The sequence below is a fragment of the Diadema antillarum genome, unplaced genomic scaffold, assembly GCF_040938485.1.
Source record: "Diadema antillarum isolate AM-2024a unplaced genomic scaffold, OU_Dant_1.0 scf00000055, whole genome shotgun sequence".
Classification (NCBI taxonomy): domain Eukaryota; kingdom Metazoa; phylum Echinodermata; class Echinoidea; order Diadematoida; family Diadematidae; genus Diadema; species Diadema antillarum.
The window spans coordinates 170055-187268 of NW_027270944.1; the positions used below are offsets into that span (position 1 = coordinate 170055).

Consider the following 17214-nt stretch of genomic DNA (forward strand, 5'->3'; position numbering starts at 1 on the left):
ACCTTTCCAATTTGTTATTTTTATATAATTATCATCTGACCAGTTTTATTGATCAATTCCAAACTGTACATCATTGTAAATGATAAATACACAAGCAGAGAGAGAAAAAAAAACAACAACAAACAAACATTCTGGGCAGTGCTATGATGGCTCATATGTACCCACAACAATCGGATAATTTTTACAATTTCAATATTGTACAGTACTTACTTTGTGCTGCATATGACAAAACAAAAAGTTTTCCTAGTCCCAATATTGCTCACCTTGGAGAGATGGAATCCTGAGTGTATTTCTGGAGCTCAAAGACCTCTTGGGTGCTGGTCACTGCGATCAACTTGTGCTTGCGTAGCACCGGCCACACCCAAGCCACGCAGTCACCACTCTTGACCGTCACAGGGTCAGGGGTCAAGGAGTTCTTTGAGGCAATGACCTGATGCACCTGTGAATGTTGTAGAACAAGAGAGCATGTGGTAGGTGCACTATCAAATCCTTTGTGATTTATGAAGACAGCATTGTAGACATGATCATTCTGTGCTAAGATGCTTATTTACCTTACTACTAGGATACCTTTGTGACTAAACATTGAAGATATGTCAGGGATTTTAGAAAAGAAACCAGGGGCCCGTTGCATAAAAGTTACAATTATGGTAACTTTTCCATCCAATGGTAACTTCCATGGAATTCTTGATTTTGATTGGCTGTTGAGTATTGTTGCCATGGTAGTTACCATTGGATGGCAAAGTTACCATAATAGTAACTTCTATGCAACGGGCCCCAGGTATCTTATCAAATACATCTCCAGTTCCACAAAATGCTGTCCCCTTGCAAGTATTCACTTCAGATGATGGAATCAGAATCTAATGAGACACATTCAGTTTTGCAAAGCTAGTTTAATTCAAATTCAAGGTTTAGATTTGGTCTCTGAACTATTACAGACATTGGCAAAATAGGCAACCTTGCCCACACGTTTGTGTCAGCATACATTCATTAGTGCATGGATGTCTGGTAGCACACATGATGTGTCATGTACATTAATACAGTCTAAATCGTCATAATCCATGGACTAGATTTAAGTACATTTTGTGAATTTCAGCCAATAAGCACTCTACATGAGTATGCAAAGGGATGATCATTGACACGTACAGTATATCACATACAGTTATCCCAGATATCATGGAATTAAATTTATGCATACAAATTAGACAGGTCATATTGTGAGCGATACGTGCATATAACACCACTTTCACCAACCTTTGGTGTAGGAACTGTCATGATGGCTCCATATAACTTTGGCAGACCAGCACTGGTAAACAAACAAACAATCATATATGAAATGATTAATAAAAAAATGAAACTCTTCCCATATACAGTGCAGGAGCATTAAGGAGGTTTACTTAATCATTTCAGGTTTTCATACAAATTGTTTAATATATATATTAAACACACCTCATTTTATGAAGCTGGATTAAAGCCTTAATGTATATGCCTCTGATTCTGTCAAAAGTTCATTTAACTAATTTTACTTATGAATTCTTATATCAGTAAGACTGACCTATAATTTTTGAAGGAAGTGTAATAAAAGATTAAACTGAATATAAAAAGAAAAAGCAAATACATTTTGAGTTATACACACACATAAATGTAAGCTCAATGAAAGACCAGTACAAATACATGTTACCTATTAGCTACAAAAACAAACAAAATACAACATGGATATTCTCAATATGATGGAAGAAATGTGAGTTATCTTATATTTCAGTATCTACCTACTCTGCCAGTCCAGTTCCAATGGAAAATTTGTAAACTAAAATCTGTCCTGGCAATTCTCACAGAGACGTATCACTAAACTCTAACATGCGATCCACATTGGCAGCTTTTTGAAGATCTGTTTCAGCCTAACATGAATGTGAACATTTTCTTACCTGTGAAAGTAAACGACGCCCTCTTTGTCAAAGCAGGTATAGAAGGCTCCCGGGCCATCAATGGGAGGGCCACTGCAGAACCCAGAAGGTATTGACTCTCCCTCTCGAGAAACCTGTTATAAATCAAAATGTAAATGCTGTGTTAACCTGTTGAGGACCAGTCCCGAGTGTACTTGGGCAGGAGTCTACGGGAAATATGTGTTGTAGCAAAATCAGTCCGTCCTCAACGGGTTAAAACCTGAACTACATGTGTGTCTATTGGGGAAAAACATGTTTGGCCAACAGAACATACATATACACTGTACTATTTTCAATGAGAAAAGGCTTAAAGTGTGTGGTTTGGGGTCTTCACATCTATCTAAAATAACTTTTCTCTGCTATCCAACTCTCAATTTGTGAATTTCTTCTTCCTAGGAGCAGCAAATGATACAAACCAATCTTGCCCAGAAAGGCTCATCTTGCATTAAGGCCTATGCATTTTTTTCAAACGCTTTTTCATGTCTATTCCACAATACGAACTTATCTTCCCCAGCTCTCCTCCCCCCCCCCCCCCCCCTCCAAGCAAGTAATATCAACAAAAATGAACAACCTGTCTATGCAGGAGTGTCTCTTTGTAACCTGATCAGCAATTATTCATTCTAGTGCATAGATACATGCCTTCCTCGAGCGGGAGACAATAAACCTCATGTAGTGCAGAGATCACCCAGAGTGAGGTGAAACAAATTGAGGCAGTGCATGAGAATTCTGCTTGGGATGGCCCTGGGTGTCAAAGAGGCTTACCTGAACCACATTATGCTGACCGTGCACTCTGTCCCATGTCCACCACACATGGTCACCAGGGTGGACAGTGAGGAGGTGGGGCTCGTAGCCGGTCTTGGTGATGTTGATGACATGATGCTGGGATACAAACACATTACAACATGACAGCATCAACTACTGTAAAACATGATATTTTAGTGGCATGACATTTTTTGCAAATTGGAGCCAAAGGCCTCTTTCACAGCATACAATTTTTACGAAGTGCCTCTGGCATTCAATGCATATAGTGTAGACAAAAGCCTTCGCGTGCATTTTAATTTCACAAATCTTGGCTCTCACAAAATTCGCAAAATTAAAATGCATGCAAACATTCCTTGATTTACAGTATGATTAAATGGTCATGGACATGACTTGAACAAAAATTAAATTTAATCACCGAGATGGACCAATAATGAATTGGTAATTATGAAAACTGAAAAGACAATGTAATGGAGAAGTGGTGAAGTTGGTTACTTAGAAGCAGCAGTACTCATAAGAACCAAAACTTGGAAAGTACACAGAAATACATGTATCTCAAGATCCAGAGGTTCACATCTTTTAAATGCACATCAATGTTGAAAGCACAGAAAAAATACATTCTAAAACCATATTTACAAACAGAGAAACAATAAGTATGAAATATAAGTTCTCCTTAGATGGATAAATAAAGACTTGCTCTACAAATTAAATAGGTAATTGTTTGAATGGGATGTATTAGCAAAATCCATATCTAAGACAATGCCCTCTGTAAATCCTAGTATATAGTAAGAATCTGCTATTTCTTTCAAAAATATGCAATAACATTCTGCACACACCTTGACAGCTGCATTCACAATGATGGAGCAGCAACCCATGGAGGCGGGCGTGTCTGCCACCCTGAAGTGGTACACGCCCATCGAGCCCAGCTGAGTGGTTGCCATGCCAAGTCTGGTTAGTTGAAGAGCATGTTCCTCATCAAGGAAGTCACATTTGTCTGTAAAGGGGGGGGGGGGGGGAGGGGAAGAGGGAGATACAAGGAGATACCAGATGATTCTGTGTTTTTCTGAGCATGCCACACAACAAAAGTCTACGATTAACATTTGCACAGCTCGGTGTGGTGTCTCATACAGAAAGGCAATGCAGATTCAAAAGAATGCAAACTAACTCCCTCAGCACCAGCTGTTTATATGTCTTCAGTCTTCAAGTACTTAATACACATGAAAACAGTCTTTTTTTTTGGACGAGATTTGGAAAATATGTTAAGGACTAGACTCATGATATATTCAGGTGCACATTGTCACTGCCTACGGTTTCAAAATTTCCAACTCCACACTACTCAAGAGAAAATTTAGGTGCTGAAAAAAGGAACAGTAAATCAAATGCAAACATCAAAAGTCGGAATGAATATCTTTCATAGGACCATTACTTCACTCTACAGATCAGATTAATCTACAGGGTTAGGTTAATTGCAACATCTTGTGTATCAATGGTATTTGATTGGGGGAACAAGAAAGAAACATTTACAGTGCCTTCTAGTTAATAATTCTACAACAGTGGTGTAGTACAGTAAAACAGCTGCTCACATTACTACTTGACTATTAGGCAATCCGTATTCTTAACTGAGATTTAGCAGCTACAGAGATAATGTTTTTGTTTTTAATATCTGCTACTCTCTGGGACATACAAAGACAGGGATGGCCAAAATATTTCTTTTAATGAAAGTCAATATTTCTAGAAGAAATTGTCTTCACTCTGCAAAGACTTACTTGAGCAGTCATCAGACACATTCCCCTTGGATGATCCAACAACACAATTCTCGACCTGTTGAGAATGGTCAAAGATAGATATGAAAGGGATATTCACTTTTTTTCAGCAGAATTTAGTCATTGGCAACGATAATCAGAATCCTTCAGCAACATAACACCCACAGAACTTTAAACAGTACTTTAAATATTTCTGTTGTAACGTGCCATGTGCAAGCAAAACATAGAAATATATTATACAACTGTCACCAACATCAACTGGTGAAAATGGGATACACAAACAAATTTGATATGCTGTGTTTATCCACACGGAAATACTAGTAGGATCCTGTGAACAGTTATGAGTCTCAAAATGAACTGATCTAAGTCCATAAAGTACAAATACATAGTAACAGTTATGTGTACGCGACATTGCACAACTGTAGAGCCATCATAAACCTCCTTGTGTATCATACAGATATTGGACTAGGCTATATTTTGACGAGGAAAATACTGTTGTAACACATTGCCACTTTTACATTAATGCCACGTTTAGAAAAGGATATAATGTTCACACAAAACTACATGGCATTAAGATATTATGACATTGTAATCAATCAATTAGGCAAATACTTTTGACAAATTGATTGATTTGGTTTATTGATTAAAGAAGTGATGACAAAAAACAACAACAACTTAAGAATAGCACAGATGTGTTGCAATCAAGAAAATAAAAAAAAATTCATGGCAACATACATTACATTGGAGGTTTATAAAACTGCCATGCAGTATGGTGGCTATCGAAGCAAGCAGTATCTCACCTGCATGATGGAGAAACTCTGCTGGATCTGGCTTGCGTCCCAGGTCCATACGATTTTGTCCCCAGCACTGACCACTGACAGATCTAGTGGACAAATGATCGAGTTGCAGGTCTAGACAGGTTTTCAGGTGTGATCTGTATGTTTTAATTACTATACTTGGACATGTCAGTGTGGCTCAAATGAGAAAAGTGTACAGATATGTCAGGTTCAGTGGTTCCCACACACCCTTGTACAAGTTTTAAAAAAAAGACTGGAAAACAACGACCCATTAAAGTTAAAGAAATGCTGATTTTTTTCTAAGGCTACATTTTCTGACCCTGCTGTGCAAACAATGCCTCTAAATAAACCCAGTAATGATAAATAATGGGGCTACTGTCTAAATAACAATTTCATATTCTATTATCTCTCAGTTTTTCAATACTTTGCTTGTTTGAATAGCAACACTTTTGTGAAGCTTTCCAGTCCAGATATAACAACCCAAATATCTACTCCATCAATACACATAAACGTCTCATAATACCACATCTTCTTTGGTGTAAACTTTTATATTTTCTCCTTAAGGGCTTATATTCTACCTACATGTTACCAAACGGATTTAACTGCCCTCACCACAGACCTAATAGCTGTTCAATGTGGTGCAAGTATGATTTGCATTTTGCTACTAGCCTTATCTGCTACAGAGGATAACCAATATACAAACTATCTGAAAATGATACAATTTTTTTTTCAAAATCAGAACAGCACATTGCAGGATTGAGTGACTGACTTTTGCAATCCCACATGTATCATAAAAACAAAAAACCAAAAGCTCCTATTATCTTAAGAGAATACAACACGTAGATAAGGGTTGCTTATCACATAGAGTGTGTTAACATCATGCCATTTCAAACTACGATGACATGTGGGTTCATCTGGGCACCATTTCATGAATTCCGTTAAAGTCATTTTAAACTGCAATAATTGTACTAGTTTTGGCGGTGATCAAGCAATAACCAATCAGATTTGAGTATTCCATAGATAGCAAGTTTCAATTATTGCAAACACTTTTATAAAACAGGCACTATATGTAAGGAGAACTTCAACCTGATGTTTTTCATCACTTACCTGGGTAGAAGCCATCAGCTGTGACTTCAATGGGGTGACTCTTTGGCTTCGGTTTGACAACAACCACTCCCAGGTACTCCCTCACATCTTCATAGTTGTTGTCACAGTAGTAGAAAACGCCCGGCTTGTCAAAGACGTGGGACAGCATTCCCCTACGACTATGGAGTCAATGAAGTAGAATTACGAAAGACTGTAAGACAAGGCTGCAGCCTCAATGACTTCCTACAAGAGTAGAATGAATCGTGCAATGGAACTTCTGAAAGGGAAGACTACAATGACATCAGTGACTAATCTAATGGAGAAATAGACGAGGTACAGGCCGCTTGATAGCAATTACAACATTTTTCATGACACAATGACAATGCCATTTCATCTTACTTCGGGATCCTTAATCTAAAATAGAGATGGAACTATCATTCAGACACTCCAAGCAGTTATTGTGCAAACAAATTGCTATTTGAGCAGATACATTGTACCTACACTGCACAAAAGGTTGTGATGAACTTTAGGTACAGATAGATATATTGATATCGTCTTCCCTTCCAATACTATATGCTACACATGTACTCTGATACAAGAAGTGTGATCAATTTGATGTTTACATTGTCAAATCTTGTTGCTTTATTTTACAAACTGTATTTAGGTACAAATTGTGATACTGACAGTGAATCTTTCCTGATAGTTTGAAACGCAAAACTATGAGGTAGTTTCAGTACATTAGCAAACATACATTTTCACATCAGATTTGCAGAATTATTCCAACAAACATTCATGGTTACTTAGCTGGTCACACTACTGACCTTGGAGGTCCACTGACAAATCCACCCCTGACAACTCTGGGGAAAGGATTGGACACATCGTGGCCTGAAGGCAGCTCTACCTGTATGATCTTGTGCTTTTTGAGACACTGTGAACAGACCAAATACATAAGGTATACACACATGAAACACATATCAAGTGCATTTTTTTTTTAAATAGGAAAGGGTGGGGGGGGGGGGGGGGTTAACTTCTCTGTGTGATCATGCTACCTAGAAAAACAAACAACTGCACTTGTTCCCAAACTTTTTTCTTAGATCAATAGTCAGGGTATGTAAACAAAGATAACACAGGGGAAAATGAGAAAAGGATAAAATTGTGTTGTATCACTCTCAAGGATGATGGAGCTAGTCAAACTTGTGAGGTTACTAAGCAAGAGTCAAGCAAGATGTATCAGGTAAAAGACAAGAAATACAACCCTTGTCAGTTACAGTGACGCATGAAAAAGTGAACAGTGTGTGACCAGTGGAAATGCAATGAAATGAGCTCCTACACCAAGCATTTAAACAAAAAAATCATTTTGTCACAACCAAGACATCTGAAAATGAAATACAGCTTCCACATGACAGGCAAGGCACTGCATCATATTAACAGCGATAAGTCATATTACTAAGAATAAAAGGCTCTCTAATGGTTTTGCGCACCGACCCCTCACAAATCAAACTCCAGATCTGGCGCGTACCTGAAACCTATCCCATGACCACCATACCCGCTCCCCCTCCTGGATTGTGAGGAGGCGGGGGTTGAATCTGACGTCGGTCACGTCGATCCAGTGCTGCCTCTGTCCAGACTCCACCTCCACCACGCACAGGTGGTTTCTGGCTTCCCCCTCCTCGGCCTCGGTGAGGAAGTAAAATATACCAGGCTCTCTGTCCATGCAAACAACAAGAGAAGTTGAATGATTACTCAGGTCTACCTATTTGTCATCCCATTGATTTAGTGTGAGTACCAGAAATTTACAATCTTATTCTACTTACACATGTACAGGGTGTACTTGTAGGTCTGTGTTGTCTGTAAGTATTATTTCTTTGGCTGCCTATCCGATTTCAAACTAATCTACTCACTACCATCAGTTTTGAATGTACTCTACAAATGATTCCATCTTTTAAATGCCATCAGTGAAGTAAATTTGAGGGAAATTGAAATTACATCAAGAAATTACTATATACAGTCAACAAGCAATGTATCCTATGGGCTTGTCAAAATTTCATGTGAAGCCACACAATTTGTGTGACATATGTGGACATCTTTATATTTTGTCTGGTTCCAAAAATACTCAAAAAATTGCTGTCTCTCTCTTTCTCTAAAAACATACAAACAAACCCAACATTCTTGACTTTTTATTGCTTGAGACATTTCACAAACATTGCCTAACACATTAGCCACATATCTCGCATGCCAATACCATGGCACAAAGTCAAGAAGATATTTGGGAAATCTGTTGCTGCATTTCACTGAATTCATCTATGCCATTCTTTGTTTCAACATGTGACTTCTCCAACAATCAGACTCACCTAAACTCATGCTTGTACCAGCCCGACTGGGAGGGGGTGAAGCTGCCCGTGTCTGTCCGCACCCAGCCACAGTGCTTTGGACTCAGCTTGACCTCAGTGATGGTGTGGGGTCGGTCTGGGGTTGGGGAGGACCACTGGAACCGGATGACAGTCCCCTCGCGGATGTGAATCTCTGGTTCCACAAAACCACGCTCCTTGATCTACCATAGAGCGACACACGAATATGTACATATAAGCAAAAGGGAAAGGGTCAACATTCTTGAATATCACAATTTACAATATAAAAAAAACAACTTTTTAAAAAACTTCTGTCACATGAACATGCTTCAGTGTTCTCTTTGTTATGTTCACTACATGTCACAGTAATTGCAAACACCTGGTATAATATCAATATCTAGAGCAACCAGAAACAAACAAACAAACAAACAATAACAGTTGAACAGTCAAATAAACAAATATTAATCCTGAGAATGATTCAAGAATTTTCTTTCAGCCTTGCGGCCATTTCTCAATCAGTTTGGAATGGTGCTGGTTGCGCATGTGTATTCTTACAATGTGCATTACCCACCCCATGTTAGTATACAAGCCATGACTGGGTTTATTCTCTGCTGATCTTGTTACAGGCCGAGGCGTTTGCTGAATAAAGTGGGTATGCCATAAGACATGGATTACCCCACTCGAGTAAGAATAGCACCATTTGTCTCAAGAGCTCACGGTGGATCCCATCAAAATGCTGCCTTCATAGAAATGCGCATTTATATCTTGGATGCTAATTAATAGTCTTTCCAATTAATACACAAACATTGAGGAAAATGCAAATAAGCCATGATGCATAAAACTTTCATCAGTTGGGGAGAACATACAATGTGAGATTCAGGCTTCTACTAACCCTGGTACAAGCCTGAATCTTACATTGTATGCAAATGAGCAATTTTTGATGGAGTTAACATGTAGCACAACTCCAAGTGCACTTTATATACAAGAAGAATTAGGACCCATAATGATACAGACCTCAACTTTCCTAATTGGCCTCGGGTCGACAGTGAGTTTGAAGGCAGAAGATGCCTGGTTGCCATAGCTATCACTGCAGAGAGAATAATGACATGAAAAACAACAATATCACCAACAGAAAATCAACAAACCAGACAACTTAATCTAAGTGAACAAAATACAAACTGTAAAAGTGGATATTTTTGTGCGACTAATTTTTTGCGCACAGCCGGGTAAGAAGAGTTGCGTGTTTTTAATTCTGCGAATCAAGACCTCAACTACTGGAACATATGGCAAGCAAAAATATTTGTGTGCTTTTATTTTTGCGCTAGTTTCTGGTTGCGCAAAAATGTCAACACTGCAAAAATTTCTACTTAACAGTAGCCGTTTATTCAAGGGATTGATAATGGCATTTACTCTATTGAATATGGAGAGTGATACCGAAGATATAATCTTGTAATTTCCACAAGGAAATGCAAGGAAATGATTCACTCTTTGGGCAATCATCAATCACACAAGCTTAAAACACTGTACACATGCTTGTATAGTCTTTACTACAGGCTCTGAGGAAGCCATTCAACTCTACCTCCGTTTGAAACATTTGCAATATCTTGCAATGTCTTGCAGGTGATGGCAATAAAGACATTGCTCCAGCTGTTTGCATTACAATAATGCCTTGGTAATATCACATTTTAATTGTGCTTGTCCTACACATCATAGCTGATTCAAGACCCTACCTGATGAAAGAGTAGACACCTGAGTAAGAGAAACGAACTCTGAAGCTGCCACTGCCCGTCGGCTCTCTGCTGAAGAACCCCCCGTTGACCGGCGAGACTTTCCCATCATCGACGACCACCTACAGAGATGGAATGGGGTGAAGAGAGAATAGGTCTTACTTGCCGTATTCAGGTTATATGAGTAGCTGACATAAAAAAGGAGAGAGTCAGTAGCTGACATAAAAAAGGAGAGAGTCAGTAGCCCTGTAGTGCCAAAGTCGTAAAGTTCTGTAATTATGTCATGGCTGGGTGGTTCACAGAGATATGACAGTCTCAAATGGAATTGATGTGATCATAAGGGATACTGCAATGACAAAGTTCCCTTTAAACTCAATATGCCAACATACAGTAAACTGAATAACTTGATAACAAATTCTGGAAATTATTTTGTCCTTGACATCCTTTGCTAAAGCAATGAAACTCGGGATATACAATATCAGTTCTGAGAAACATGATGATCATACAACAGAGTTTATACTTACATGGCTAGAATGAGCTGTATTATAATGATATCTTGTAACAAGATATATAGGAAACAATAAAGTATCACACATCAAATTTGTCAAATATGTGATATCTTGGGAAAGGCTGACTTAGATGAGAAAGCATGAAACACATAATATGGAAAGGTAACTTTCACGTACATACAACTTTATTCTTCACGCAATGAAGAAAAATACACTTACATACACAAATACGCAAATGCAAAGACATTGATCAATAGAAGTTACAGGGAAAACAAGAGTACCTGTCTGATGTTGTGTCCAGCTCCTTTTCCAACACCCCAGTGAAACAGGACCTCCTGCAAGAACATAAAACATGAGAACAATCATCAGTTGAAGAAACTTGTTTTTCTTTTTTAGTATATACATTTTCTTGTACTAGCTGTGGGCATGATCTGCAGGAAGAGCTGATTTTTTTCTCATCACTGCATGAATGCATGCAATGCTCTTTGTAAATCTCTTGAACATACAATGTGCTATAAAAATAAAAACAGTGTCTTACACTCACAAGATATTAAGAAAACAAAATGAAGAATAGTTATGCACAAGAGAATTCTGCAAAATTTATCATTCGCATGGCATTTATATAAAAGGTTCAATCTTTTGATTTCAATTCTAAGTTGACAATAATCATATCTTTGTTGCTCTTCCAAGAAAACTGTTATTTGCCCAGCACTTGGAATGCCATATCTTTTCAAATAAAACACATGAAATTATTTTAAAAAGTTGACAACAGTCTATACAGTCTGAAATTTGGGCATTGTGTCATCTTCAGTCATCCAAATTACTTAATAGCATGTGGAACTTTGTTTCCAAGTTGGAAACATGACATATTCAATCACAGAATTTAAAAAGAATCCAATATTTGCACTATTACAATGGTGATGTACTTGAAATCTCTTTCGAGCTAGAGTAATCTCGGTCGTGATTGCCATCTTTGTTTGCTAAGTGCTCTTGTGAAATGCAATCAGACCAACAATAGCAGGCACACAACAGTACTGGTTTCCACGGAGACCCTCTGTGTATATACATTCAATTGACTCCTTTATAGCGTCAAGTCCCCATTTATTTCTCATCTCTTGATCATGAAGGGAATGATCTCAACAGGGCCTATGCAATGAGAAGTTACACTCAGCTAGACAGATAGAAGATGCATATGTCTACCACAAAGTAAATTTTGAGAAATACATATCAATTCATGAGAAATATAATTTCTTTCATGAATACATACAGGAACATAAGTCTCACTGGTAGGAGATATATGTGACCCGCTACAACAAAATGATCCTAAAGTCGGGCGAGGTCGATTATTTGAAAATTGCATGATATAATCCCCTAATCTTTCTGCTTTAAATTGATATATAACACATTTTATAAAAATAATCAGCTGCGGATATATCGATGTTTAAAACAGAGCATGTTGAGACATCTGGAAAATCACTGTTTTGAGAAAAGCGCCCTAAAAGTCTTCCTTCAACGCAATTGCGATCAAGGCACACGCAAGTCAGTTTTCACCTCTGGACAATAGAAGGTAAGCCCTAGCAACCCCCGAAGAGTTCATTCAAGCACATCAGCGTCGGCGGTCTCCTCACCAACCAATCAGTGAGCAGGATGTGAGAAGCGACTGAGCATAGCGCACTCCGCCCGCACGCACCAGTCGACTGGGCAGTGTGCGAGCTTCACGCTTCGGTTAGCAGCAAGCAGCAAACTGACCAATGAGATCACTCTGGTCGTTGTTAGGGGCGGAACCTATCTGTGGCACTCAATCCAAATTTTTGAACCAGTTTCTGCTTTGTTGAAACGCCAAAAAACATGGCTCAGAAAAACGCTATTTTTTAATCTTTCCTGTGATCATTTTGCTTCAAAATTTCGACAGATGATAGAAGACATGTAAGACTCCAATAATATATCAAAATCAGAAAATCGTAAGTTTTGACCAATTTTAATGCTCTGACTTCAAACTCGATTTTCACAGCTTCGACCGTGCGCAACTTTAGGACCTTTTTGTTGTAGCGGGTCACATATTTCATGCCAGCATAGAGTATATCACTGCACAATAATGATGAATAAGATATTGATAATGACGACGACAACAAAGTTTAAGCTAATGAATACTTTCTCACGCGCAAAACTCTCTCATTACAGGAAGCTGCCCTCTCCTTCCAACATTTACACTAAGTTGTTCACTATAGCCACTGCCTGTGAAAACTTGCAACACCAGACTGAGTGTAGATGACAGCTCCAGTGTCAGAGTTTACATCACCATACCATCCACTTCGGCATGGAAGTAGCCCAGTGCTTAATAAATCTTTTATGGAGGTGTTGAAGAATGTGAGGGTTTGGTGTGATATTCTCAAGTCATCTGAGGCTAACCTCTTGTGTGACAACACTTCCAGATATTCTATCACGTTATGTACACCATGACTAAACCGATATTACAATATGCCTCAAATTATTGTTTTTTAGTTGATGAGCCCATGCTGCTGATGATGATGATGATGGTGATAATGATGATGATATGATGATGATAATAATAATAAAGAAAATAATAATGATAGGGTCAATAACCAAGTACACTTCACCTCTCCTTCATCCACACAGAGTTCCGATGGGGAAAATCCCAGCTTCGTCAGACCAACTTGAGCAGCTTTCTTGGCTCTATGCCTCCTGGAACCTGGGGTTCATATCAAAAGCAAAATAACATTTTGCTGTTGTTGCTGTTGTAAATGCACACAGCCAATACTGCAACATGAGTAGGTTCAATAACTAGCTTACAAGTATCCCTATCTTAAAGAAAAAAAATTAGAAAATGAAAATATAAACTTTATCCAAAGACATCACGTCATAATGCCATGCAAGCTTGGCAGCACCACAGCCAGAGAGGCTAGCCTCACTTTCAGGAATTTGTTTCGACATTGCACTCGGATCCCTTGCTTCACACAGGGTATACTTGGGTGACCCGCACCTCGTCATAGTTAATGTTTGCCCATAATTGAATCACATTTCGCCACTGAAATTCTTTGAAATCCAACTCACATACAGGAAAAATGCTGAAAATTCCAATGGAATCACAAGTTCACTGATCGATATTGAAAATTTGCAGCTATCGTCGTCAAAGGCGAACGATGCGAAAAAGTTGCGCGCTAAGGAAGGGGCCCGCAACTCGTCACCCGCTCTCCCATAGACTTAGCACGTAAAAGACGTGTGCGGGTGACCGTGATGTTCCCATAGACATACACGCAAAAGATGCGTGCGGGTGACATATAACACGTATTCCTATAGCCCTATTAAAATTTCAGATTTTCGCGAAAAACTGTTCGGTTTTCACCACAATTTGCTTGGTTGTGGTAGTCCTGCCAAGTTTCAAGCATACAGAACACAGTCCCGGGCATACATTTTTGTTCAGTGCGCTCAAAACGATTTTAAGCGGGGTGACGGTATTCGGGCCCCTGACGAGGTGCGGGCACCTGGCTATACATTTGTACATCAGCCTCTCCTGTGGTGATCAGGACTGCAGGGCTGCCAACATTGGAAACTAGTTGAGAGTGAGACTCCAATATGCCAATGCTATAATCTGGATAGGAGTCAAAATGATCGAGATCAATAGAAATGCATGCAAATGAAATAAAGTTTTAGAGTGAGAAAGGACCAAAATACTCTCAATGAGTGAGAGTTGGCAGCCCTGGGACTGGTATGTTCCAGGATAGGCTTGATGGTATCTTTCCAGGCTCTGGCATACGGACTGCCTAATTAAATTGCACCTACAAATTTTATATAGAAACCTCTACTCATTCCACTTGCATCAATATGTGTCAAAATGCTTGTACCTCTCTGGCGAGCCCCATCTCTTGACGATGAACTTTGAACTGTTGTTGGGGATGAGCCATGATCCCCTGCCTCCTCGCCTTCTCTGGATGCTCCTGATCCCATTGGCTTTCAAATCAATTTCCCGTCAATGGTGGCAAAGCAGGATTACAAATGCATGTGGCCGGCTCGATCCTCCTATTGAGTCCTACATCTTGATTCTTGGAATGTTCTGAACTGATCTCTGAACACACACAGGGAGCAAATCACTCTGAAGCCACCTGGAAGGAATTTTCAGTGATATAGAATCTACATTACTAGTAAAGACTTCCTCCTAAGTTTCTTTGTACAAAAATTAATTTGAACTGGTGTTTTTTGTTTTGTTTTGTTTTTTTCGTCTAAGAATCGAAGATATGTTAGTCATACTGTTGAGTGTTGTGTCTCTCAAGTCGGTTGGTGTTCTTTGCCGTCTTCTCAGAGCTCACTTTCAATTTCATTTCATACTTGTTGTAGCCTACTCCCGTACCTAGTTAAACTTAGTAAAGCCTAAAAAGGTAAATACGAATTACGATAGAATTGAAGCATCAGCTTTGCCAGCTGTTCAATTCATCTTTAGATGAATCTAACCAGATCTTTCTAGTGTGAATGTTAGACACTAACAATCAAAATCTACAGACAGGGTTTCGGTGGTGGGTAGTAGTGCATTCAAGCATTGAAAACCGCACGCATTATGCAGCTCCGAACATCTGTATGTTGTCTACTCACTGCCGACTTGCAGACTTCTCATAGTTAGAGGGGTAGAGAGCACTCATCACAAAGATTTCACTCGCATTCTAGCATTTCACCGGTTTTGAGAGATGAGCTCCTGTCACCGAAAAGAACCTCGGCACTCATGAATTTGTCATTATGCCTATCAGTACATCGAACACGCACTTCAAGAATAGCATTACAAACAAACATAATCACCTGATAACATATCACTTACGATATTTTGCCCGATAAGATGTCCGTAGTAAACAGTACAGCAATGCGATGCATGCATGCACTGATGCAGTAAATGCTCGCGCTCTACCTGTATTCAGCCCTGTATTGTTGTTACGCGATGCTACGATACGTACATATCGATATAGGCTATTTCAAAGACCCAATAATCCGTTGAACGTCAATAATGAATTCTCATCGGATAAAATTTGGTTATTTCAAGATATAAATGTCAATATTCTCTGCAAAGATTAAAACACCTTATCTACTGTTACGATATAGCTGTATGAGGCCCTTAGTCGTTACGTGAAATGTGTGTTTCTGTGCAGGATTATATGATATATCAATAAAGTCTGTAACATAGGCTAACAAGAACTGTCGAGAGGTTGGGAAATCATTTGAACCCAAAAGTTATAGGCCCTAGATGCGTTATTAGCGACTTGCAATTTCAGATTTGACTGAATAAAGATAAACCTTGGATTAATGACATGGAGAAGGGTTTCAGCACTAAATATAACCATGCTCAGTTGCTGGAACTTTGTATTACTAACATTGTAATAACTCCCCGTTCTGAAGTATAGATAACCATTTCATAATTGCTTCAATAGATAAAATGAAATACAGCTGTATACCTAAAACAAGAAGAACGACAACTTCAATAAAAATCAACAAAGTTCAGACTATAGGATTTTGAAAGTCCACATCTGCTTATAACAAAACAATACTCAGTTAATACAAATGTGCAAACATAGGGTAAAGCAACAGTGGAATCTCACAACTCTCCTGTGCAATTAAATGAAGGTGCAAAATTGAAAGCCAAAGATTTCCTACAAAAATATATAAAATATATAGCAATTTTGTTTATTTCTCCCTCTCAAAATTGATATTTTAAAGCTACTGCTGTACAGTCAAACTTGATGACCAAATATTCAAAGTTACTGTTCTTTTCTCCTTACAGCTGTGAAATACATACAGCCCAGACAACATCATATCACTGTACCAGAGACTATCCTCCTGCAACCCATAGTGGGGAATTGTGTAAGCATTATATAAATTGGGCCTTTTCTGTACCCGGTTCTTGAATGCTAGCTGTTGTTTCAATCATAATTTGTGCCTATGCCATTGAAACATGGGGGGGGGGGGGGGGAGTGGGTATATAGGAGAGAGGTTGTGCATGTGGCCTTTGATATGAGAATGATCTTGAGGTGTACTATCCCTAGCATGAATTCAATATCTGTCGTTAACACTTGTGTGGTGTTTTTTTTTTCCTGTCTCTTTATGTTCTTTAAAAGCCAAAAGTGCATGTGTGTGTGAGTGCAGGGGGGGGGGGGGGGCTGGGAGCTGTAACCATCAAAAAGACACACAAGCATATACTCACTTGCACACACAAACACACACCCACACACACATACTCACACACACGTACGCATTCAACAAGTACACATTGTATGCACACATAGTAAT

The 17214-nt window shown here is 38.9% G+C and overlaps 1 protein-coding gene across 1 annotated transcript; it reads right to left on the reverse strand.

The window, feature by feature from the left end:
* Positions 1-259: 259 nt before the first annotated feature.
* Positions 260-15782, reverse strand: LOC139715799 (uncharacterized). The gene is made up of 17 exons (XM_071627338.1): positions 15755-15782; positions 14793-15050; positions 13548-13639; positions 11211-11264; positions 10424-10542; positions 9708-9780; positions 8697-8896; positions 7865-8051; positions 7167-7273; positions 6367-6524; positions 5263-5345; positions 4466-4520; positions 3536-3693; positions 2703-2819; positions 1923-2035; positions 1252-1303; positions 260-439 (listed from the first exon to the last, which is right to left on the reverse strand). Exons 2-17 carry the CDS (start codon positions 14893-14895, stop codon positions 260-262), a joined length of 1851 nt encoding a protein of 616 aa, XP_071483439.1. The 5' UTR covers positions 14896-15050; positions 15755-15782.
* Between the last annotated feature and the right edge of the window lie 1432 nt (positions 15783-17214).

Bases quoted from the DNA above. Each gene is read 5' to 3' on its own strand.
- LOC139715799 (XM_071627338.1), bottom strand. From the start codon at position 14,895: ATGGGATCAGGAGCATCCAGAGAAGGCGAGGAGGCAGGGGATCATGGC. The intron at 6,525-7,166 runs GTCAGTAGTGTG...TTGACTCCATAG, and splicing joins TTTGTCAGTGGACCTCCAAG to TCGTAGGGGAATGCTGTCCC. The intron at 2,820-3,535 runs GTGTGTGCAGAA...TTTGTATCCCAG, and splicing joins TTGTGAATGCAGCTGTCAAG to CATCATGTCATCAACATCAC.